This window comes from Canis lupus, chromosome 28 (genome assembly GCF_003254725.2).
Source record: "Canis lupus dingo isolate Sandy chromosome 28, ASM325472v2, whole genome shotgun sequence".
Classification (NCBI taxonomy): Eukaryota; Metazoa; Chordata; class Mammalia; order Carnivora; family Canidae; genus Canis; species Canis lupus.
In genome coordinates, this window is record NC_064270.1 from 13,854,800 (window position 1) to 13,880,521 (window position 25,722).

General features: G+C 50.8%; 1 protein-coding gene across 2 annotated transcripts; it reads left to right on the forward strand.

The window, feature by feature from the left end:
• Positions 1-5,614: 5,614 nt before the first annotated feature.
• On the forward strand, positions 5,615-9,957 carry KAZALD1 (Kazal type serine peptidase inhibitor domain 1). Of its 2 annotated transcripts, XM_025466955.3 has the most exons (5): positions 5,615-6,462; positions 6,861-7,417; positions 8,562-8,722; positions 8,803-8,950; positions 9,125-9,957. In XM_025466955.3, exons 2-5 carry the CDS (start codon positions 6,913-6,915, stop codon positions 9,214-9,216), a joined length of 906 nt encoding a protein of 301 aa, XP_025322740.1. In that variant the 5' UTR covers positions 5,615-6,462; positions 6,861-6,912; the 3' UTR covers positions 9,217-9,957. The 2 variants fall into 2 exon arrangements, with proteins under 2 accessions (XP_025322740.1, XP_048959324.1); XM_049103367.1 differs by lacking the exons at positions 5,615-6,462; positions 6,861-7,417 and adding an exon at positions 7,474-8,076 and having other exon boundaries at positions 8,521-8,722.
• Positions 9,958-25,722: the final 15,765 nt, after the last annotated feature.

A 25,722-nucleotide genomic window follows, 5' to 3' on the forward strand; every position in this document is an offset into this window, starting at 1 on the left:
CAATTAAAAAGCAAGGTGAGGTGGAAGAACCTGCCACTTCAGAGAACATCACTTGCCATCACCAAATCTCCTTCTAAGTATGCCATAATGAAGAGTTGACTTCAACTGGTGACCCTGGGGCTCTACCCTTGCCCACAGCTGCCCCCAACAGGTAGGTATAGACTGTGAAAATGTGTATTTATCTTTCCTGACAACTAGCCTCCTTTCCCTTTAATGACTTTTTATAAGATTTTATTTTTTATATAATCTTTACACCCAGTGTGGGGCTCAAACTCACAACCCCAACATTAAGAGCTTCATGCTCCACTGATTGAGTCAGCCAGGTGCCCCCTTCGACGACTTTTGATAGTAATTTAAAAAACAACTTATGTATTAAATGACATTTGGTCTACTATTATAGATTCCACAAGCTTTTCCCTTGGTATGAATTTTAGTCTCTCATATCCCCCAGAAGACCCATTTATTTACCTCACATTAACACAAATCTATACATATGATAAAATTTCAATTATAAACACATATACCATATGGATACATGTAAAAACTGGTGAAATCTGAATAATGTCCATAGTTTGGTTAGTAGTTGATAGTAGTGTAACAATATGGGGCGCCTGGGTGGCTCAGATGGTTAAGCATCCAGCTGCTGATTTTGGCTCAGGTCATGATCTCAGGGTTGTGGGATCAAGCCCCACACTGGGCTCCGTTCTGAGTTGGCTTGAGATTCTCTCTCTCCCTCTCCTTCTGCCCTTCTTCCCAACCCATTCCCCACCTCTAAAATAAATAAATCTTTTTTAAAAATAGTATTGTAGCAAGGTCAATGCCTAGTTCTGATAATTATAGTATGGTAGTATAAAATGTTATCATTGGGCTAGGGTGGGTAAAGGGTATATGGGAACTTTCTGTATTATTTTTGAAACTTCTATGCAAATGTTAAATTATTTCAAAATAGTTTTTAAAAAGCCAGGGGAGGAATCCTTGTGGACTGGCCATCTTAGAATCTTAGACTCTAGGGCAGCCCCAGTGGCCCACGGGTTTAGCGCCACCTTCAGCCCAGGGTGTGATCTGGAGACCCAGGGTTGAGTCCCACTGTGGTCAGGCTCCCTGCATGGAGCCTGCTTCTCCTCCTGCCTGTGTCTCTGCCTCTCTCTCTCTCTCTCTCTCTGTGTATCTCTCATGAATAAATACATAAATAAAATCTTTTTTTAAAAAAAGAATATTAGACTCTAAAATATTTACTTAATGGCTAAAATTTAAAAGATTGACAATACCAAGTGTTGGCAAGGATGCGGCACAACGGGAACTCTCATTAATTGCTGGTGACTATGCAAATTGATAGCATTACTTTGGAAAATGGTTTTGGTAATAACTACTAATGTTGAATACATGTATATCACAAGATGCAGCAATTCCATTCCTAGGTGTATTGCAATTTACATAGAAGTAAAAACCAGGTAAAATTAAAAGAGAGTTAGAAATGGTTATCTAAGGGGTAATGGAGAGATTAATGGTTGTGATGGGACATGATGGGTGTTTATGGGAGTTAACAATGTTCTATTTCTTGACCTAGATGATGATCACGAGTATTCATTTTGTAATAATTAATGGAATTATATCTCTATTTTGTGCACTTTTGTGCTTATCTGTTATACTTCAAAAAAAGATTAAAAACAAAAAGAGAGCAAGAGGGACACCTGGGCTCAGGGTGTGATCCTGGAGTCCCGGGATCGAGTCCCACATCAGGCTCCCCGCATGGAGCCTGCTTCTCCCTCTGCCTTTTTCTGTGCCCCCCCCTCTCATAAGTAGATAAATAAAATCTTTTAAAAAAGAGAGAGAGAGCAAGAAATGTAGAGTCTATATTTAGATAACTATGATTTATCCTTTCTAAGTTCATTAATACAAAATATGGTCAAATTGTCCAGTCAGATGGAGCTACAGTCTCCATCTCAAAGGTAGATGGGACACTGGGGGGTGGGGTGGGGAGAGTTGTCTCCTTGGATATAGGAAAAATAAACTAAAAAAATTTTCAGCTGATCTTGTTCTGCACATCTTAAAGCTCATTCAGTCTGACTTAATGCTTATAGGTATTCCAGACAGCTAGTCTCCTAGGTATTCCAGTTTTCATTTGGTAACATTTGTAGCTGAATAATAATGTTTATCTTCCTGCCTGGCTGTCCCATCTTTCTAAATTCATCCTAACATTCTAATTTTTCTACAAAAATAGCCTCTACTTTTTTATTATACAAAAGAGTTTTATAAAATAAAGGTATCGTAAGCATTATACAGAACCATTTGCCTCATTCCAAATTGTCTTCGGGTGTTTTTTAATTTTTTAAAAATATTTTATTTATTCATGAGAGACACACACACAGAGAGGCAGAGACACAGGCAAAGGGAGAAGCAGGCTCCATGCTGGGAACCGACGCGGGACTTGATCCCAGGACTCCGTGATCATGCCCTGGGCTGAAGGCTGGCGCTAAACCGCTGAGCCACCCAGGTGTCCCTTAGGGTGTTTTAAAAAAAGATTTTATGTATTTATTTGAGAGAGAGAGAGAGAGCGTGAATGAGCACGAGGTGGGGGAGGGGTAGAGGGAGAAGGAAGAGAGACAAGCAGACTCCCTACCCAGCAGGGAGCTGTATGAACAAGGGCTCAGACCAAGGAATCTGAGATTATGACTTGAGTGGAAGTCAGATGCTTAACTGAGCCACCCAGGCACCCGTCTTAGGGTGTTTTTTTTTTCCTTAGGGCGTTTATTGATGATATATATGATAAACAGTATCTATATGCTTCTCCTTTTCACTTAACCTTATCTTCCTACACATTTTTCACTTAGCTAAATTCACCTATAGTAGGTATCTGTAAGTTATTCCATCTTAATTATCTATGCTGATTTTTTAAAATTTTTATTTATTTATGATAGTCACAGAGAGAGAGAGAGAGAGGCAGAGACATAGGCAGAGGGAGAAGCAGGCTCCATGCACTGGGAGCCCGACGTGGGATTCGATCCCGGGTCTCCAGGATCCCGCCCTGGGCCAAAGGCAGGCGCCAAACCGCTGCGCCACCCAGGGATCCCTCTATGCTGATTTTTTTAAAAAGATTTTATTTATTCATGAGAGGCACAGAGAGAGAGGCAGACTCCTTGTGGGGAGCCTGATGCAGGACTCGATCCCAGGACCCCAGGATCACGCCCTGAGCTGAAGGCAGACGTTCAACCACTGAGCCACCCAGGTACCCCTAAGTGATTCTTTTTTACTTGTGATTCTAATGTTCACAGGAAGCACAATTCCTCTGTGTCCATCTCTAATGAGTCAATTTGGATCATTTGTTTCACCTTCGTTAAAACTGCAACCCCACTATTTTCCACCAGGTGTGTCAAAACAGGGTTCATAAAGTGACAGGTTAGAATGTGTGGTTCTCTCAAGTAATTTCTTACCAAGTTACACACTGATCCTTTACACTTTGTTTCATCCTATGCTACCCATCTGTCTAAAACCCATTTCATTCTGTCATTATATTTAACAATTATTTCATGGATCAGTGGCCGAAAGAAAGTGAAGATATTATAACTTGTGAACTCCAGACTATGATTCACAGTGGAAAGCAAACTACATTCTATATCTCATTCTCTCTCAGTACAAGCATCTATAGTCAAGGGTGGGGAGAAGAGGCAGGACTATCTGTTCTTCAAGAAATTTTAACTTCACTCTCTTCATCTGAATCTAGTCTCCCTCATCTAGATGCAAAGGATGCTGCCACCTGGTTTCTCTCATTGAAGTACTCACATTATCTAAACTAGAGAAACCTTTTCTCATGGTCCAACAGTTTTTCATGACCCAAACTGAGCCAATATTTCAAAGTATGAATATGCAAAAACTGTATGAGAATAGATGCTACTGAAAGTCTTTTGCAGTCTGAATGGATAGTGTCAGATAATGAGGATCTGGGAACATACCTAGACTTGCAAACTGTCTCTTGCAAAAAATTCCTTTCTAAAAATATTTTTACAATATGTGGTGTTTTCCCTGGAACAAATCTTTAGTAAGAGTAGATCTAGGGGCACCTGAGTGGCTCAGTCCATTAAGTGGCTGCCTCTGGCTCAGGTCATGATCTCAGTGTCCTGGGATCTAGCCAGTGATGGGCTCCCTGCTCTAGGGAAGTTTGCTTCTCCCTCTCCCTGCCACCACCCCCCTCCCACTTTATTCTCTCCCTCTGTCAAATAAATGAATAAAATCGAAAAGAAAGGAAAAGGAAGGAAAGAAGGAAGGAAGAAAGAAAGAGAGAGAGAAAGGAAGAAAGAAAGAAAGGAAGGAAGGAAGGAAGGAAGGAAGGAAGGAAGGAAGGAAGGAAGGAAGGAAGGAAGGAAGGAAGGAAGGAAGGAAGGAAGGAAGGAAGAAAAGAAAGAAAAAAGATCTGTAGAGTCAACATCTTTGGTGCCTACTGTATGCACGGTCGTTATTGTCACCAACCGCAGGCCCACCAGAGGGCGCTCGTTCCCCGTCTATCCAGCCTTCAATCAGCGACTCTGAAAATCCAAATTAAACTTGACTTTCACACACAGGAAGTCTTTCACATTTAATCCACAAATATTTACCAAGAATTTACTGTGCCGCCAGGCGCAGGGCTAGGTGCACAAGATACGGGGAAGCGTTAGGCATGATTCCTAATACGGCTTAGAGTACAGCAAAGACTGAAAAGTAAACAATCTGCTACAATAAAGTGAGGTAAGTGAAGAGTTTCTAGGTCTGGGGAGTTTGTTGTTTAAATACTGGCTCTGAGTCTTAGAAACTAGTAATAATTCTTTATGAAATCCCCTTCCGTTCAGTATACTGGGAGTGATCTCCACCCTCCAGGCATTTTGTAATTCAGAGCCAGAGACCTCCTTGAGTGGCTCTGTTGGCTCCACGTTCAAGTTCCCTCCTACCCTCCCTTCCCCTGTTTTCTTTCAAGGCTTCCTGCAGTTCTTCTACAGTGCACTTCTGCTCCAGGTCAACTCAGATGGCCCCAAGGCCACGGGATTATCCACGACTGGCAGCTATCGCGGGCTCCGCCCCTTCTTGTTCTGCTTTGAAACCCGCGGGCCTCTCCTGCGCGGCTTCCTTGACTTCCTGTTCTGATTCTCGCGACAGTTGCGAGACTTCGCGTGAAGTTCACTCCCAGTCCTTCTTGAGTTTTGGACACGAGGGTGACTGTGTATCGGTGTTCGCACACCTTGTCGGAGCCTCCCGGCCAGTAGTGGTGTGCGTGCTGCTAGGGAACCCCTAAGTGAAAGGGCTTGTCCGAGTTCAGGTCCGGAGACGGAGTCCTGGACCGCATCCAGGAGTTTGACGCTCCGGGCCTCCAGTACGCATGCGGAGTCGCCCGCCCTGGACTCAGGGGGTTGCTCAGGAGGCCCGCGTCCGAGCCGCTCGGCTGGGGGCCAGGTCCTTCTGGGCCGAGACTGCTAAGTACCGTCACCTCCCCAGCTGCAAAGCTCAGTTTCCACCCCCTGCAAACTGAACCGCAGCGCGGCTTCTGTAAGCCGCTTGGGGCAGGCTAGGGCGGGGCCTGGCAGACCCCCGGTAAGGCGGGCGGGCGGGCGGGCGGGCCTCCAGGAACGCTCTCCTCCCCGCCCCCAGCCCGAAGTGCCACGGTGGCGCCGGTGGCGGCCGCGAGACCGAATGCAAATGTAACCTGTAATCCCGACCCGGAGCGAGGTCCGCTGGGGAGGCGCCCCGCCCACCTCTCCCTGCGGCTGCTAGTCGCCTGGGACCTCTATAATCACCGGCTGTCCGCCGGCTGAAGCACCTGCCGGATGTGGGGAGGGTGGAGGAGGCCAGTTGTGGGGTGGCAGATGTAAGCGCCAAGTCTCTGGTCAGCGCCTTGGTAGGGAAGCTGGATGGACAAGAAGCCTTCGATAGCCCCAGGAAGCCGGCCCTGGGCTGCGGGGAGACTGCGTTGGTTGGCGCTGCCCTCCAGGAGCGCCGACTTGGCACCAGAGCTCCTACCTCCTGCCCATTATGCAGCCGTTCTAGCAGACCCCAGGGGCTGTGAAGTCCGATGGGACAAGTCCCAGACCTTCACTCAGCTCTTCGAGCTTCCCAGCCACCCCCAGATCCCGTACTCCCAACGTCCACCCCAGCCTGTCCCGAGTTTTCTCCGAGCTTCGGTGTCCGGTTACGGCTCCCCACTTCTCACTGTGACTTTGGCCCAGCTAGAGAAGTGGCCCAGAAGGGTCCCGTGCGGCTGCATAATATTGGCAGCTTCAGACCTGGAGGGAGGGGGTTGTGTTCGACGTCGAGAGGCGGGGAGAGGGGGCGGAGGAGTTGTTCTCCGACTGCAAGGCCGTGGGTTCTCTCAGAGATCCTCCCGCCGGAGCAGAGGTGGCTGCCAGGCCCAGCCGGTTGCTGGCCTCTGCTTTCTTTCCACCGCCTGCTTTTTCGGACTGGAGCTACGGCTGCCCTGAAGGGCTTAGTCCTGGACACCAGGTGAGTGGGCTCTGTGCCCCAGGGCATTACTCTTTCCCTGTTCCCACCCTTGATAACAATTTTTCAGTTCTGGGGCCATCCATTCCCATCCACCTCTAGGGCAGGAAGCTTCAGAGTTGGATGGCAAGTGGTGCTGCTGCTGGGGTGTGTCTGTGTGCGTGTGTGTGCGCGCGCGTGCGCTGGTGCTTGAGCTTTGTTACCTTTCTTCTCATTTCTCCCCAACCCCAGAAACACAGCCCAATCAATAACTGGATGACTCCTAGAGAGTCGCCAGGCCTGTTGTGGAGGATCGACTTGACTCCAACGAAGCAGGGGAGGGTGGGCAGTGCTCGGGTCAAACTTTGGTACAAGGAACAGCGAGGTTTTCTCTGACCTGACCTGGCTTCCCTCCCTGGCAGGGTGCCACGAACGCGCTGATGCCCGGAGTGCTCGCAGGGCTTCCAGCTAACCATGCCACCGCCACCCGCTGCTGCCCTGGCTCTGCCCTCGCTACTGCTGCTGCTGCTGCTACGGACGCCGCCCCCGACAGGCGCGCGGCCGTCCCCAGGCCCCGATTACCTGCGGCGCGGCTGGCTGCGGCTGCTGGCGGAGGGCGAGGGCTGCGCTCCCTGCCGGCCAGAAGACTGCGCGGCGCCGCGGGGCTGCCTGGCCGGCCGGGTGCGCGACGCGTGCGGCTGCTGTTGGGAATGCGCCAACCTCGAGGGCCAGCTCTGCGACCTGGACCCCAGCGCCCACTTCTATGGGCGCTGCGGCGAGCAGCTTGAGTGCCGGTTGGACGCAGGCGGCGACCTGAGCCGCGGAGAGGTTCCGGAGCCTCTGTGTGCCTGCCGCTCGCAGCGCCCGCTTTGCGGATCCGACGGCCGCACCTACGCGCAGATCTGCCGCCTGCAGGAGGCGGCCCGTGCTCGGCCGGACGCCAACCTCACTGTGGCGCACCCGGGGCCCTGCGAATCGGGTACGCGCGGCCCTGGGGCCTACCCCCGGCACTTGGGGCACTCGAGGCATTGCTCCCCGACCTCCGACTGAACTGGTCTCTGGCCAGCGGAGCGGAAAAGACGAGGCCTCGAGTCCAGTGTAAGAGCCGGCTCTCGCAGCTGGTTGGCAGAGCCCGCCGCCTGAAGGTGCGGGTCCGAGTTCTGTCCATAAGCTGTGTGCCCTGGAGAAAGCTCCAGACCTGGCGGGCACAGAGCCAATGGCTGGTCCCAAAACTGAGAGTGAAGAGACTCCCAGACTTTGTCCAGATCGCTGGAGCCCAGGCAGGGAGACTTGGGTTCCAGAAAGATGCAATATGGTTTCTCTTGGGCGGATTCCAATTCGATTCGTAGTGGAGCGAGCTGTTAGCCCAGTCCGCCCACCTCCCTTCTCTTCTTTCGGTGCCTCTGGATTCGTGAAGGAGGGGGCGATTCCAGCTCCTCCCTGCCGTCCCAGGGGGGCTGACGGCCATTCAAGCCTCAGGTTTCCTTTGGCAGCATTACTTCACTTTCACTTCCTGAGCCCCTTTGAGGGAGCTGAGCTGGCCTGGCTGGGGCTGCCAGGAAAACAAACACCGGCAGGGTCCCAAGATTTTACCCCACAACTTCAGGCTCTCTGCCTGCTGCCTGGATCTGGTTTCAGGTTCTCTGCCTTTCCCACGTGGGAACCCCCCTCCTCCACCCCAATCCCCTGTCTAAGTGTGTGTGTGGAGGAAGGGTTGCTCTCTGGGTCTTTGGCAACTGGACCTAGTTAGGAAGGGGGGAGGGAAGGGGGAGGTGTTGGTAACCAAGTAGAGCAGGATGGAGGCCTCAAGGGTGGCATGAGGACAGGGGAGCAATTGGGGATAGAGTGTGGCTGCCAACCTGGGATGTGGATCTGTGTGCTTGTTTGTGCATCCTGTCTGCATGTACCTCTCCATTTCTGAGTTTGTACGTTGTGTGTACCTGTACCTACATTTCTATGTACCGGTGTGTATCTGTCATGCCATGTTTATGGATGTGTACTTACCTCAGTGTTTATTGTCTTTCCCCACAAACATATCCATGATGGTTCATACACATATGGGCGGGCTTCTTGCTGGATCAGGTGTGCCATGCTGTTCTCAGGCCTCCCACCTCCATCCCTAGAGCCTCAGATCGTGTTGCACCCATATGACATTTGGAACGTGACGGGGCAGGATGTGATCTTTGGCTGTGAGGTGTTTGCATACCCCATGGCATCCATCGAGTGGAGGAAGGACGGCTTGGACATTCAGCTACCAGGGGATGATCCCCACATCTCAGTGCAGGTAGGATAGGGAGCAGAGGCCTCCTTGGGCAGCCCAGGGTCCTCCTAGAAAGACCCTGCTGACTCCTCCTCTGGCTCTAGTTCAGGGGTGGACCCCAGAGGTTTGAGGTGACAGGCTGGCTACAGATCCAGGCTGTGCGTCCCAGCGATGAGGGTATCTACCGCTGCCTGGCTCGCAATGCTCTGGGCCAGGTGGAGGCCCCAGCTAGCCTGACAGTGCTCACACCAGGTAAGGGGGAGCCCTGGGCTCTGGGGGCTGGGGGCCTAAGGGTGGATTCAGGCTCTTGAATGTGTATCCCTGTGTGTATGTATATGTGGGTGAAAAGGCAGGTATGGCTTTCTCATAGCCTGGGGGTACTGACAGCCCCTCTGTTCTCTCCCCTTTGCCCACATGTGTTTGCAGACCAGCTGAACTCCACAGGCCTCCCCCAGCTGCCATCCCTGCATCTGGTTCCTGAGGAGGTTGAGAGTGAAGAGGGAGAAGATTATTACTAGGTCTGGATCCCTGGCCTATGGGGATGGGGGGATAGTATTCATCCCTGCTCTTGAAAAGACCTAAAAGGGGGAGCAGGGCTCTTTAATTGCTTTCATGCCCTTAATAGAGGAGACGTGGTGGTTAAGTAGGGAGACAAAAGTTGGAGGAGAGTAAGGAGAGAGGTAAAGGATAGGGGAGGTGGGAAGCCGAAGGGCCCATGGAGGAGGTGCCCTGGCCAGGACAATCTCCAGTGTGGACCAACTGGGCAGAAGACAGCAGCTGCCTGCTAATCCCCAGGGTGGGTGGGAGTATTATGGGGTGCAGAGCAGACACAAAGAGGCAGCTAGGATCCTCCTCTTCTTTCTGACAGCCCTCCCTCTAGCCCTGCTCAGCCAGTCTTCTTAACTACCCTTCACCACAGCTCCTGCTGTTGTTTTTCTAGTCCTAGTCCCTAACCTTTGCCTAGCCTTGGTTTACCCTTCCTCAAAACTCATCTAGAAATTCCCCCCCTCACCTAAGTTCCAATTGCATTTACTAACTGCAGTCCTCTTTGCTATTGGGCATCTGTTGTCTGGAAAAGCATAATGGAGCATGGTTTAGTCCAGCGCAGTAAAATGGGCATTTGGTCATGCCTAACTTCTCCTGTCATTCTGGAAACTCTGTGAGGCCCAGCACCATATCGTATACCACTCTGTATTGGACAATGCCTAGCACAAGACTAGGCACAGTAGGCACACAATAAAGATTTATGAACAAACTGAGGCACACAGATGCACAGGTGGTTCATGCAGGTGTGCACACGAAGACCGCATTTCCCTGGGAGGCTTCCCATGGTAGTAGGACACTGGCTTCCAGAAGCTGTAGGTCCTGCTCTCTAAGCACATGCCTGCCAGATGTACGGAGAGGAAGCTTGAGCTGGGGCCTACCCTGCCCTCTAGGGAGGAAGTCTGAAGCCATCTGGTTGGAGGGAGGGTATTCTTCGAGTCTGCACTCCATTTGGGCTGGACTAGTTAGATTGCCTGCCCCTCTGTTCAACCCACTCTGGTCCCCGCCCCAGGCAGAGTGGGGAACCAGGTCTATGTGGGTAGAACCCCAGTGTAAAAGCACATACTGGATGAACGAGAGGAGACTCTGGGCCATGAGCATGGGCTGCACCCTAGGATTCCCCCTTGGAATCCACCCATTGCCCTGCTGCAACCAAGCAAAGTCAGGTAAGCCTGTTTCCTCAGCTGCCAACTGTGACCTAGCTGGCTGGGGGTCCGTCCAGGAGCCGGTTTTTCATTCCCCACATCTCTCTCCATGCTGGCCATACCTAGCCTGGGTGAGGCTCAGTGTTTATTGACTGATTGAAGCAGAAAATGAAAACTTAAGTTCAGGAGGCCAAGATCTAGTGTATGGATGGAGACAGTCTCCTACGCGCCGGGGCCACGCCCAGAGCCTGGCGCCACCACAGGAGAGATTGCAGTTGGCTGGGTGTCTGAGCTTGTCCTCTGGGGCCCAAGGCAGGGAGCCCGGGCTCTCGGGAGGGGCGTGGTCCGGAATCCTCACCCGAGGGCTTGGCAGTCCCTCCCGCAGAACCGCAGGGCTCCTCCAGAGGCTGAGCCAGAGGACAGCTCTTTAGTCCTGTCTGGAGCCAGGAGGCCCCAGGAACTGCTCTCGACAGCTCGAGCAGGTTGGATACTTGGGGCGAATTCCAAGACCACCGCGGAAGCAGGAGTAGGGATGTGAACCCTGTGCCAAGGATAGGGGGGCTCGTGCTGTCCCGCCGAAGGAGGTCGGCTCCACGCTGAAGGAGGGGACGCGGTCTGGGCTCTGTGGCAGCCTGGGATTGCGACCCTGGCTAGGGGCTTCGCCCAGCTGTGCTCGAAGGCGCCCCCTGGCGGGTCTGTCGATAACACGTGCCCACCTGCGGAGCCGAGACGGAACCCTACCCGAGGGGATCACAAGCACCCCCGGGAGTCCGTACTCCTTGATCGCTTTTGCAGACTTTGTAGAGAATTGAAATGCAGCCTCTCTGTAGCCTCAGTTTCCCCCCTCCCGGCCCTGCTGATTCAGGCCGCAGAGCCTGGAATACAAGGAATCCCTGCTGCTCCACCCCCGCCCCCTCCCCGTCTCTGCTCCGCGGACGGGCTTTAATAACGTCGCTGGAAAGTGACACGCGATTTATTATTAAAGTAATGCAGGGACGGGAAAGGTTTAATAAACGCGCTGCGATGCCGAGGATTATTCACCGCAAATAAATGAGTGCGCGGGCATGTTTTAATAAATAATTTCCCGCTGCTCCCGGGGGAAGAGAGGGGAAGAGGGGGGGATGCTGAGCCGCTGCCAGAACTCTCGGCCTCACCTCCCTCACGGGTTTTCCAGCCTTGCCTGCGTTTTTCGTTCGAGGTTGCTCACACTCGAAGTGTGAGGTTCCAAGAGAGCTGACTCTGAGTGTCCCACCCTACTTCTCCCATCTCCGGGATTTTAAGTGGTTTGCTTAAGATGAGAGAATGCACTTCGACTCCGAACCCGAGACCCCGAGTCAACTCTGTACCGGTGCAGGAGGGGTTAACCGGGACCAGCTCCTCCCTAGCCGAGGGTTCTAGGTCCCAGGGTCTGGCCCTTCTCTCCGCTTTTGGCTGACCCCCCGGCTGGGCGTCCAGGGCGAGATGTCGGGAGTACACCGAGGTTGGGGGGCTGTGTGTACAGGTGTGTGGGCGCCACGTGTGTACAAATGACCCTGACTCCCTCGTCCGCCGTAGTGAGGAATCTGCTTATTACTAGGAAGGCTCCTAGTAAAGGTCCTTGAGCTGCGCTGTTCTGAACCGATGGAGTCCGGGTGAAGCCCAACTTTTGGCTCACTGGTGAATGAGGGTGGATTTGAGGACTGAGCAGAACTGCCCCCCCCCCCCCCAAGGGGAGTCCACCCCTCCAACAGAAGCCTGGAGGCCCGAAGGGATGAGCCCGACTTCGGAGAAGCTCGAGATTGCAGTCTTTGGGGACCAAGGGCACGCCCACCGTCCTGCTGCGTATGGGAGTGAGGGGGAAAGCCTGGGGTACACCGGCTCCGCGTTTTCCACCTCGGCCGAAAGGGACGACAGCTCTGGCGACACCTCTGGCAACACTTGGGAGTACGGGAAGTGGCAAAAGAGTGCCATCTGGTGGATATTTCTGGTTGTAGCAGCCAGGCCGGGCCAGGGGGCCTTAAGACAGTTAAATTGGGAAAATTTGAGTAAAAAGATGCTTCCGTTTGTATTTATTTATGTATGTGAATGTGCACGTGTGTGTAATATATACGTGGCATCTATGTGTGATATATATGTAATATCAATATGTTCTTAGTTATGTGTGTGCTTGCATGCATTATATATGAGGTGTATATATATATGTATATACTATATTATAACATGTGTTATACATGTGGATTATCTAAAAGCACATGTGCGTGTGGATAACCACATGGATACATGTATACATGTGTGTCCATAAGCACTGTATATATGGATGTATTGTTATAAGTGTATATAGCTGTATGTATACATTTATTTGCAAGTGTGTGTTCCATTATGTGCTGTTAGCTCAACAAATATTTGTCCTGTGCCAACATTGCTATAGGAACTGGAAATGCATCACAGGAAAACACATTGTCCCTGACCTTACAGAGCTTACGTTCTCTTGTAACATGTGCATGAGAATGTATGTATACTTAGATTAATTATGTATGTGCATGTTTACATGATTATGTGCACATATGTGTGTAACTCTCCACACGTGTGAGGGGCAGACAGGCCTAAATACTCTTCTGGTGGACTTGGAGACTCCTTGAACTCTTTTTTTTGCTCAAAAGTTCAGGTCTTGTCACTTAGGACTCTAAGTGTGCAGGCAGCTTAGGGCAGAGGGAAAGAGGCTGGAGACATAGGCCCATTCCCTCCTGGGATGTGTGTTTTGGTCACCTCTCCAGCCCTCCAAATGACTAGGTTCTTTCTCATTGGGTGAACAGCTATGGAAATCCACTCAGGGAAATGAGATGTTAATGAAGATCAACTCTTACCTGTCAATGCAAAGCACCTTGGGAAGGAAGGATGATGGTTGGAATGTGTGGGTGTGGGGTCTGGGAAGCTGGGGGTTGGAATGAGTTTTCTGAGGGCAGTGGTGGGTGCATTTAGAGACTAGGAAGGATCCGGTCTTGAAGGTAGTGGTGGGAGCTCTGGGAGTCAGTTGCAGATAATAGAGGGTGGTTTGAGGACTCTGGGAGGGTTGGTCTGGTAGAGAGAGATGGGGCTGTGGGGGGGGGCAAGGAGGGTGGTAATGAGATCAGCATCAGAGACAGAGTTGAGGGGGTGGAGCGATAGAGGCTCTGGTGGCAATCTTAGGGCAGAATCTGGAAGCTAGATCAGTTGGAGCTATCCCTGTCTTTCTTCCCACCCTCCCTTCTCCAGGCTGGGGCCCCTATGTTCCTTGGTCCTCTCTCTGCTCAAGATGGATCCCAGATGTGCTGGTGGCAGAGAAGAGTGTAGGCTCCAGAGCTTGGCCTGGCTTAGGTGACTCACAGGTAGGCAAGGTGAGGCCCCGCTCCCAACATCACTGTACCATGAAGCCTCATCCCAGCCAGCTGGGCCACTGCCCGCCCAGTTGCCATTACCGGCTTTCAGTTTGGGCTCAGCACCAGGGGTTCAAATGAGAGTGAGGCCTGGACCTGGAAAGGGTCATCATAGACGCCCCCTCCCCACATACACCCACACATTTCCGGAACTGAATTAGGAAAGGTGCTTCTGAATGATTTCTTCCTTCCTTCCCTCCTTTGCTAGATGTTTTCCAGATGTAGTCAAGGCCAGGAGTCTTCAGGTACGTCCTCACCCTTGGTCTGGGGCAGCATCTCATGCCTGACTACTTCATCCCAAAACCAGGGTTTCTGTCCCTTTGTTGCCTCTCTTCACTTTGTTTAGCCTCTCTTTTATTTCCAGGACTGAAGTCTTAGGTGCCGGGGCTGTGTCTCCCCTGGTTGGAGGCATGGCAGAGGGGCTGAAGACATGGGCTGACTCCTGGCCATGTGAGTGACTGAAGGCTCTCTGAACAGGGAGAAGAGTTATGAAAGCCAATTTGGGTGACAAATGTTTCTCCGCGATCAAATCTCACCTTCTCCCCTTGGTGGGCAGAACCTTGGGAGGCAACCCGGACTTGAGGGTCTGGAGTTCCCTGGGAGAAAAGACAGAGTCTTTATGAGAAGTGACAGGGTCTCCCAGGATGAAAGTGCGGATCTAGGGACAAATATTCCTACCTCCCCCCACCAACCCCCATCCCAGATCACTGAAGCAGGGCTGGTGAGGCCACACAGGCCTCCTGGATTCAGCTGACCTTTCAGGGACCCAGGTTCTAACTCTGGCTTCCCATTTCCCTCTGCCCCTCCCCCACAGTGTGAACCTGTGGCAGAAGGGTTTAAGTTCTGAGGTTAGTAGTGTGGGGAGGGCTCTCACTGGCAGTGGTCTCTGAAGGGCAATGAAGGGTCTTTGGGAGCAGAACTAGGGCTCGGAGGTTAAGGATAGCCTGGCAGGGGCACATAAGGTTTTGTAGCACAGGTCTGAATGTCAGTTTTACCACTTTTTAAGTGCATACCCTGGGTAGTTTTCTTAGCTTCCCTTCTGTGCCCTCCTCTGAAAGGTAATATAAAACTTCCTCTGTAGAGGTTGTGATGACAGTAGAGGTCTTATAAGTAATGTTTCTGGAACATAATAGGTGTTCAATAAATGATCAATTTTACTACTATAATTTCTGGGCAGAGGAGCTGCATGCAGATGGGGTTTGGGTACCTAGTACAGAGCTTCTTGCTGAAGTGTATGTTGGAGGATGGAGTGATCGCAGTCTGGGGGCCTGCCTGGAGAAGGCCTTAGGAATTGGGCTTTGGAGGAAGGAAAGGGCTAAGGTGGGTGGGGATGCATAGGAACTGGGCTCCCAGAGAACTTGGCAGCCTTCACCCTCACTCTCAGCCCTCCTCAGGGAGCCCCCATCACAGCCCAGGGCTTTAGCTCTGCACTTGCAGGGAGGGGCATCTCCAAACTCACCTCCATCCATCTCTTTTATCTGGGCTGCTGAAGGCTAGAGCTCTAGGGGACCTCTGATGGGGAACAGATACAGACCAGGCGGAAGCAGCCGGAACTGTGCAGAGCTAGAGCTGAGGACCAGGCCAGGGGGTCAGTGAAGACAGATAAAGCTCAGAGCAGCTGGGGACTCAGGGGACCATGGGGAAGGGCAGGGGGGGCTTCAGAGGCTCTGTCCTGGGAGGAGGCAAGTGCCGGAAGCTTCTGATGAGGACCAGTGTCCATCAAGGATTTCAAACATCCAGGCAAGGCCTTTCATTACTCTTTGGGAGGAGGAAAGGAGTAGAGCTTCCTCCCCTAGGTACAGCTGGAGGAAGGCCAGGGTGCCTTCCAGGGATGAGTGTTAGTCTCAGGGTGAAGCTAAACCCAGGAACCGGGTGGCCTCAAGTCCCTGGCCAAAGGCAGGGCTTCTGGGGGCTGCCTTACCTTGAAGGTGGAGATGGGGAAAGGGTTGGTAAGCTATTCTATGATTTTAGTTCCTGTTTTAATTAACTTTGAAGGGCTTGGGGCCTCCCTGAACACCAGGGAGAGGAACAGAGCAGACGTTTATTTTCCTCTTTTCCCCTTTAAAGACAATTTTATTAAATCACTTTGTTTTCATTCTGGCTTGAACATGGGGCATTTAAATGGAAAAGTAATTATTTCACCTCGTTTGCTTATGGAGAGAAGAGAGTCAGGAAAGGGAGGGATGCCAATGAGAGGAAGAGGCTGGCAGCTCTGGGCCAGCACATGTGAGCTCACACACGCATGCATGCACACACACACACAAACACAGATACACAATCATGCTTACCTTCACTCCAACAGCAATGTCCCCCACACTGGCACACATTGTGTACCCAGAGAAAGACATGCCTTATCCACACCCTCCCAAATATAGACACCTCAGCACTTGCAAACACACATCTACATTCTTCCAAAGACACACTCCTTCCCCAGAGCCATGCTTACAGGCAGAAGCTCCCTATCTCAGGCGAACATTCACAATACATTGTGCTCACCGTATAGGCACTCTTGCCGATCCTTGCAGACACCCCTTCCAAGCGTTGTGGTTTTGGGTGTGCATGAACATACACACACACAGACCCACCATATTCGAGTCCTTCTGAGCCTATTGAGTTACATCATCACAAGTACACACAGGTTCAAACACACAACTCTCATTGTCAGACACCAAGCACACACTGACCAGGATGCCTGGGAACAGATTTGGGTGAAGGGAGACATTGTCATGGAGAAGGTGGAGTCCTGGAACTCTCTGTGTCTCTCATTGGGGTTCTCAGGCCCCCACATCTACCTGTCTCCTAGGCCACTCCACGAGTCCCTTTCTCTGCACCTGTAAGGACCTTGGGATGACTGCTGGTGACCTTGTTTCTGCAGCCTCTGGGACAGATCTGCTCCCTGCATCCCTCCCGCCTCTCCCCTCAGATCCCCGGTGCAGGGCGGGAGCAGGCTGCACGGGCTGGGACCCGGGTTCTAACCCCGGCTTCCCGCACTACCCCCCCATCTCAGTCGGCGTCCGAGGGGTTAAAACTATGGTAGCGCACCCCCTCCACTCCCACCCCTGGCTGGTACTTGGAGGGCGGGGTTCGAGGAGCCTGTACCTGTACTTTGTCTTCATCTGTCACCCCTTCTGACAGTCAGATACATCTTGTGGGGAGGGGGGGCGTGGGGGCGGGGAGCAATAATTAACCTCTCCTGCCTCATACCCCAAATGCCGCCTTCTCGGCAGCGGCTGCAGCGGGGTCTGCGGGAGGGAGAGAGAGAGGAAAGGGAGGAGATGCGGAGGGGCGAAAGGAGAAAGCGGGAGAGGATCAAGAGGGAAGGGAGCCGAGAGGAAAGGCCCTGACATTTTTATTGCCCTGCCAACCTCTTTTCCACACCCTTCTTTCCACGCTCTCTTCCCAGGGAATGGCGGGCAGTTGGGGGAGCCGATTAGAAGAATGGGGGAGAGCCTAGTGCACTCGCTAACTCCGGGCTCCCCCTCACCACTCCTCCTGAAGGTCGGGGGTGGATCTGGGGCACCATGGTACAGGAAGGGAGATTCCTAGTGTAGCCCTGGAACCAGAGGATGAGGATGAGGAGAGGGCTTTGGGCTATGTGGGGGGGTGCAATGCTGATATTTCACATATATGGCAAATGACTAGAGCTTGTGTTAAGGATTAATTTTTGTTCCAATCAGTGAAGGGGGAGAGGGGTCTTGTGTTATTCCTGGAGAGGCAAGTGAGTCCAATGCTGAGGCCTGGTGGATTAAAAGCTCTCAGATTGGGGTGGGAGACAGAGGACACTTCTAAAAAGTAAAAATCAAAATCAAAAGTCTTGGGGCGGGGTGGCTGGAATTAGAGCTTAGATAAACAGAAGACAAATTTGTCATGGTCTTGGTCCTCGGATGAAGCAGGTGGAACTCAGGGTCAGGCAAGCATTGTCTGTAGCCAAGGAGATGAATTTGGTTATGGAGTATTTCCAGCCAGACTGCTGTGTGTCTGAGGTGGACCTGGGAAGAGACTAGGAAGTAGCCAGGATGGGAGGGAGAGGTGTTGCTGTCACTGCTGGGCCTGCTGGGGGCGTAGAGACACAGGGCCCTGCCTGTCCCCTGGGCTGCCTGAGGAGCCAGGAGATTCTAGCTTTTTCCATCTTTTTAAGAAGTTGTTAGTCAAATCTGTCATCCACAGTGTCTGAGAAGTACCTTTCCTCTTTTTTTTTTTTAAACAGTCTTTTTTTATTATTATTTATTTATGATACAGAGAGAGAGAGGCAGAGATACAGGCAGAGGGAGAGGGAGAAGCAGGCTCCATGCACCGGGAGCCCGACGTGGGATTCGATCCCGGGTCTCCAGGATCGCACCCTGGGCCAAAGGCAGGCGCTAAACCGCTGCGCCACCCAGGGATCCCTACCTTTCCTCTTAAAGTCTCTGATAGAATTACGGTCACGGCATTGTCCAGGAGTCAGGATCCCTCGTTCTCATCTTGGTTCTGCCAACAGAACCAGTTTTAGCTAGCTGCATGATGGAAGATAAGTCATTTAACCTCTCTGGACCTCAGTGTTCTGATTTATAAAGTGAGAGCAGGGAGGATGGGTGAGACAAACTATAAATACTCGCCATCCTGATGTCCTATGATTTCTGAGGCCTAAGGAACATTAACAGGCTTAGCCGTGCTGCCACTTCCCCTTGCACTGGCTCTCGGAACCCTCCTGACCCTGAGCAACACAGACATAGCCCCAAACATGTTCACTTGATCACTTGCCTTGCCTCCCTTTCCACCTATCCCCTGCCCCAACCTCCTTGCCCCTCATACTGTGCATCCCTGGACTCCCAATCATCTATAGAATTTGCTGTGGTTGGGAAAGAGCCTGGGGCCAGGGTACCCCAACAGAAAAGCTGACTCTAGGTATTTCTGTTTATTTTTTTAAAAGATTTTATTTATTTATTCATGATAGACACACAGAGAGAGAGAGAGGCAGAGATACAGGCAGAGGGAGAAGCAGGCTCCATCCAGGAGCCTGATGTGGGACTCGATCCTGGGTCTCCAGCATCACGCCCTGGGCCAAAGGTAGGCACCAAACCACTGAGCCACTCAGGGATCTCCGGTATTTCTGTTTAAAAGAGAAAGAAGAAAGCCTAGCAGAGCTGGAAAGCAGAGCACCAAGGCAGAAAGTTAGCACTGGAAAGGACTTGCCAAATGGGGAGAGGGAGCATTGGAAATGGAAGGGAGCCAGGAAAGGCAAAGAGAGAGAAAGAAGGCTCAGCTCAGCTGCAAGGGCGGGACACACAAACACACACACACACACACACACACACACACACACACACACGACACTCAGAGAGTGAGGAGTGAAACGGTGCTGACAGCGTTGTCAGGAAATCACCTCCAAGCATCCCACACCCTGGTGTGTCAGTTCCATCTCCCCAGGGGAGGAGCCCCTGTGAGTCACTGCTGCTGTCTGTCCCCTGGATTTCACTCCCAACCCCCTCATCCCCTCCCATCCCCAAACACATAGCTCTCCTCCAGAAGGGAATGAATTTCTGGCTATTATTTTCTTCATCTGGGGAAGTGCTGGGCATTTTGGCAGTAGAAGGGAAGAAGAGAAAAGCAAGAAGTCAGGCCTACCTGTGCTGAGGCTGCTTAGGGTGGCGCTGGGTGACCCAGGGCAATGTGGTGCCTCTGACTGAGCTGGTCTTCTAGACAAGTGTGGCACTTCGGAAAGAAGTGGGCTTTTCTCCAGCAGCATGGGACCTGGAACCTAGGTGACCCAGTTGGTCACCTAGGACACATCAGGGGCCCCAGAAAAAGGCTGAGCTCTTGTTTAAACCCAGTCCTGGGAATCCCTGGGTGGCTCAGCGGTTTAGCGCCTGCCTTTGGCCCAGCGCCTGATCCTGGAGTCCTGGGATCAAGTCCCATATCAGGCTCCCTGCATGGAGCCTGCTCCTCCCTCGGCCTGTGTCTCTGTCTCTCACTCTGTGTGTCTTTCATGAATAAATAAATAAATAAATAAATAAATAAATAAAATCTTAAAAAAAAAAAATAAACCCAGTCCTGCTGAAAGAGAGGCTTGGTGTTTGGAGGGAATGTTTCTGGCAGCCTCCTCTGTGTGTGTGTGTGTGTGTGTGTGTGTGTGTGCGTGCGCGCAGAGTCTGTCTCTTTCAGCCCTGGAGGTCAGAAATGAGTTCCACTCTCCTCAGACACACTCTGGGGTTTCTTCTCTGGCCTTGATCTCTTTCTCCTATCTCCCTTTCTGTGGGTATAGGCCTCTCATTCCAGCCCCAATCCCATAAAGACCTCTTGTTATAGCCCCAATCCCAGCTCTCACCCCTGCCCCCCTTCCCTCATACCCCATCACCTCCACAAGATAGCCCTTCATCTGTCTTTATGAATCCTTTTTATTGATTTTATTCTTTAAATGTAGTACATGAATATATGATTATAGGAATTTCAAACAATTCAGAAACGTGTAGAGTAAGAAGGAAAAGCCTGTCTTCTCTCTTTCCCTCTAATCCTGCCCTCTTCTCTGGAAGCTACTGCTCTTAACAATTGGGTGTGTATTCTTCTAGGTCTTTTATATGTTCACCACACACACACAGTCAGACACACACACACAAATTAGGTTTATTTTTTTAAAGATTGTATTTATTTATTCATCAGAGAGACAGAGAGAGAGAGAGAGAGAGAGAGAGAGAGGCAGAGACATAGGCAGAGGGAGAAGCAGGCTCCATGCAGGAAGCCTGATGTGGGACTCGATCCTGGGACTTTGGAATCACACCCTGAGCCAAAGGCAGACGCTCAACTGCTGAGTCACCCAGGTGTCACACAAATTAGGTTTAAAAACACTTATTATACAGACTTGTCATGCCATACTACTATTTTATTATTTGTTCTTTTCACTTAAATATCAGAGATATCTTCCAGGCCAGTATATACAAGGATATACCTCAATACATATAGCTATATTTTACATGGCCCTCCAGAATAGATTTAACCAATTCCTTGTTGGTGGGTCTTTATGTCATTCCCAGGTTTTTCTCTTACAATGCCACAGTGAGCCTCCTTAAATATATGTCATTTTGCACAAGAATGAGTATTTCTGAGATTCAGATTTATTAAAATGACATTGCTGGATCCAAAGACATTCACTGAATATCTAATTCAGACATTTTTTTTCAAGCCTGAAATCCACATTTCCAAGCAAGTGCCCATGGATGCTTGGAAGATGGCAAACTGCTGGTAATTTCCAGATAAGTGTCTTCAAACACTTTAATTCAGTAAATCCAATTCCAACCTCATTATTCCCTCCTTCCATCCTGCCACTATGCCTCCCAGACTGCTTCCTTTGGTCAGCATCACTGTATACATCCTTTTGCCCAAGTGCCACACCTTGGGTCATTTTTGACCAAGGGGTCTGTGTGTCCAGATTTGCCCAGGATTCTCCAGAGTATGTCTGCTGTCCTGGTAAAATGATTGATAGCACTCTTTTCATGCTCAAAACCATTCTGGATTGGACAACAAATTACATGGCCATGCTATCCCTTCTCATCTCTGATTCCTGTTCAACCCATCAGCAATCCTACCAATGTCATTAGGCTTGAAGAATGACAGTCTCCCACACTAGCCTCCCTGCTCTGCGTTTCTCCTCCCTTCAATTCCTCCTTCTGCTTCACCGCCACTCTTGTCTATGTAGGCAATGACTTTTGTCATATTACTCTCCTGCTTCCCATTGCCTACAAGACTGGATCCACTCGAGACCCATTGTAATACCATAGTTGACCAGAGCACATGCTCCCATCCCCACAGGTCAGGAATCTGTATCATGTTATCTAAAAAAAGGGCTAGTAATCAGGCACTGGAAAAACTGTTCCATGCCCCTCGAATCTGCATGAGATGGCCTGACAAATTAACAACTGACAAAGAGAAAAGATTCTGTGTGATCTGAATGAATCCTGGAAAGTGGCTTGGTGTCTCTCAGAATTCAAATCTGGGGTGTCCACAGAGAGAGATCTCCTTGGGCAACATTCCTTCACCCCACTCATGCTTTCTTCTCCTGCTCACCTGTTTTTTCCCCTAGTTCCACAAAAATTCCAACCAGTTTTCTCCCATTCCTTGTTCTAGGGCTGGAGTCTTCAGGGGCATCTTTTCATGTTTGGCCATTTCTGGTTGGCTCTCATCCAACTGCTGCCTGCCTGCTGCACTCCATGCCAATACTGAGCAGTATTGTACATGATCAAAGATCACAGAAACACCTAATCCTTGAGTGGGAGGAAGAATGACAACATAGAACCCATGATATGCATATGTGGTATTGTTAGAGTCCTTCTGCCTTCAAGCACTTCAAGCCACATCCTGAGGGAGCTATTCTAGGGAAACTGCAGGATGGGATTGGTCAGAGCTCCCTATTCCTCCCCCATCACACTAACCCTCACCCACCTGAGTCTTCATGATAAGCCTCTGGAGCTCTTCACCAAACCTAAAGACACCTGCAGCCTTTCCACTCCCTTCCCTGGCATCCCTTCCCCTCACTCAGATGTTGCCAAATGGATGGTGAGCTTGGATGGGTCCTGGTGGCCAAATTCCAAACAAAGGGGGAGGCATCCTGGCCCCCTGCCAGTGTTCCGTCCATGGTAATTTGGCAGGAAAGCGCCAGCTGCATATATCTGCACATCTGTTTATGCCTCTGGCTTGTTATTTATTCTCTGCCTTTCATGGGCAGCAGAGCCAGAGCACACCTCAACTCTTCCCAAGTTAGATTAACCAGGAAAGAAGGCTGGGACACTCAGTCACTACAATTGTGATGTTCATTGAAGGGTATGCCTTCTCTAGCAGCTGCTGCCACTTTTCATAGAGACACAGAGGAGAGGAGCGAAGGGGAAGGGGGGAGGAGGGAAAGGGTGGGAGGAGAGGAGAGATGAGGGAGGGCTGTGGATTTGGAGTTGTAGTTGTAGTTATGCTGGGAGTACTTTAATCAGGTGGACCAATCCCTGACCCCACAGGAGATGGGGAGAGGTGGCCAGCCAGTCTTTGAAACACAATCACTCTGACCTTCCTTCCTGTTAGACACCATGTTTCAGTGTGTATGTGTGTTCTTGTGTAGTGTGGTGAACACCAATCCTGGGGCATAGGCTTTTTTTTTTAATTTTTATTTGTTTACGATAGTCACACACAGAGAGAGAGAGAGAGGCAGAGAGATAGGCAGAGGGAGAAGCAGGCTCCATGCACCGGGAGCCCGATATGGGATTCGATCCCGGGTCTCCAGAATCGCGCCCTGAGCCAAAGGCAGGCGCTAAACCGCTGCGCCACCCAGGGATCCCGGGCATAGGCTTTTAACAGAGGCTACATAGGATAGGCTTCTTGAGGTGCTTAAATATCTTTTCTTGGGACACCTGGGTGGCTCAGAGGTTGAGTGTCTGCCTTCGGCTGAGGGCCTGATCCTGGAGTTCTGGGATCCAGTCCCACACTGGGCTCCCTGTATGGAGCCTGCTTCTCCCTTTGCTTGTGTCTCTGCCTCTGTGTGAGGGATTATCTCATGAATAGATAAATTAAGAAAAAAAATTTTCTTGAGAGATTCCTGGGACGAAGTACTTGCTGATGAAGAAACAGAGCCAGACTCTGTCCCTGGGACTAAGGAGAAGGAGTGAAAAGAGGAGGAGGAGGGAGAGAGGGAAGGACAGAGGAAGGGGACGAGGAGGAAAAGAAAGGAATGTTAAATAATGGAGAAATAGTTCAGCAGGGAGGAAAGAGGGATGGGTGGAGGAGCCTGGAAGTGCGGAGATCCTTGGCACAGGTGCTATCCTTGGTCCTGACTCACAGTGGGCCCAGGAATAGCCCAGAGTCCCTGTCCCAGATGGGACTCCAAACTCCTTGCAATTTCCTTTGAAGGTGACTGGATGACTTTGGAGTAGAAACAAAGATCTGGAGCCTCATCTGGTGAGAACTGAACACACAGGTCTGACTTCTCCCACTACTATCCCATCTCCCTCTTCTGCCTTTTTTCAAAGCAACTCCCTGTCCAGTCAATGCTCCTTGCAGGGGACAGATAGATGTGGCCCAGAGAACCCTGAGCAGGGCTCCTGGGTAAGAGTAAAGGCATCTGAGGTCTGGAACCCTTGGCCTGAGTGGGGGAAAGTGAGGGTGCCCTAAGTTGGGGGAGTGCTGCCCTGTTCGGATTTAAGGCAACTAAACACTGCAAAATTCTGGAAACATTTTGTTTCTACTTTGCCTCTGCTCCTTTGCAAAACCCAAATACCAGCATCAGTTTTTCCCTCCTTCAAAAAATTATATGTAACGAGCTGTTCACAGACAGTCCTTGCACAGATGGGGGTTTAATCAGTTAGAGTCTAAGCACACGGGCATTCCAACCTAATCCAATTCCCATCAGTTCATTAGGGGAAATATTCATCACCCAGAGATTATAGCAGGGCCAAAACTCTGAATGGATTCTAAAGAGCTGTCAGCAGAGCAGTAACTGCACCAGCTAAGACAGGAGGCCAGATTGTACAGAGGGTGCCTGGCAGTCCCTGGCCATGCTTCGAGGCCCCTGGTCCTATGAGGCTACTTCATAGTTCCTGTTTTTGTTTTCATTTTTGAGAATCACTATTTACAGGCTTTGGTGCCAAGAACTGATGGGGAAGATAGAAGGGAAATATCAACTGCCTTTGGGAATCCTGTTTAGAGGGGATATTTGTGGTCCCCTGCTTGTAGGAAACTCCTAGTTTAATGGGGGGGGGGAATGGCCCCCACCTTCTAGCCTGCTCTCTGAAGAGTGCTAACTTAAAAGTGACAGACATCTTTGTCCTGAAAGCAAGAGGCAAGAAATTGCCTCCTCGTGAAGGCACAGGTAGGAACATGACTCCCACCAGTTCCTGCAGCAAATAGGAATCAGAAGGCGGGCATAGAAGGCAAGCTGCAGACTCCAGACCAGGGGACACCATAACTTTCCTTCTACCGTGTGGAGAACTGCATTAGGTGAAGCCAGGAAGACAGGTAAGGGACATCTCCAAGGTTGCCTTCTCCCAAATAGATGAAACCCTCACTGGTGTCAAGTGACTTTCTCTTTCTGGTGTGAAAATCTGGTATATTTTCCTTTAGTACCTGCCTACATCCTCATGTGAAGTTGGGGAAACCTGTTTGTTTAGCACCACTGGCTTTCCTGGAGCTACTATCTATCTGCCATTTTTGTCTTGTTCACTCCAGTAGCATTGATGGTCATCTTGCCTCAGGTGGCACAAACTCATCCCACGGTGTGTCTGACCCCAGGGCAAGGCATTCAAGAGTTAGAGTTTGGCCTCAAAGCCTGCAGTGCTTCCTGCCACCTTCAATCCTAGACATGGTCCTTTAGGCTGAGGAGAGCTGGTTACCTGCACCCCCTGTGTCCTTTGCTCTTCTGCTCACCAGGCCCAGGACACAAGGAGGGGACAGAAAGAATGGAGAATGTGGCCCACCCTCCTCTAGGAGTGAGGAAGAGCTTCTTGGAGGAAGTATACTGAAGTGGAGACCTGAAGGGAGAGGGGGAAATACCCAAGTGTATTGGACAGGATGGGGACTGTCACCCCTGGTGGCCCCTTCTGCTCCTTATCCACTTTTCTCCTAGACTTGTGGGACAGCTTCTTGGCCTAGTACCCTTCGGTGCAGTCTCCTGAGGTCCTCCTCCACCAGCCATGCCCTGCCCAGCATCTAGTTTCCCCAGAGACTTTCCAACTCTGAGATTACACCAGTACACTTTCCTCCAGGGATTCAATTGAAAGACTTTGAACTTAGAGAAGGATCTAGAGGGGGTGGGATCTGGATATTCCTCAAATGGAGCAACCAGTGCTTAGAAGGCACACAGTGCTGCTGCTCCCAGGCCCACGTCCACAGGAGTGAATCAGAGACCTGGGACAGAGGGCTGGGAGCTGACAGAGGGGATGAGATCCAGGTACAAAATGAACAAACAGCTGAGCCACAGGGATACTTGAAAGTTATG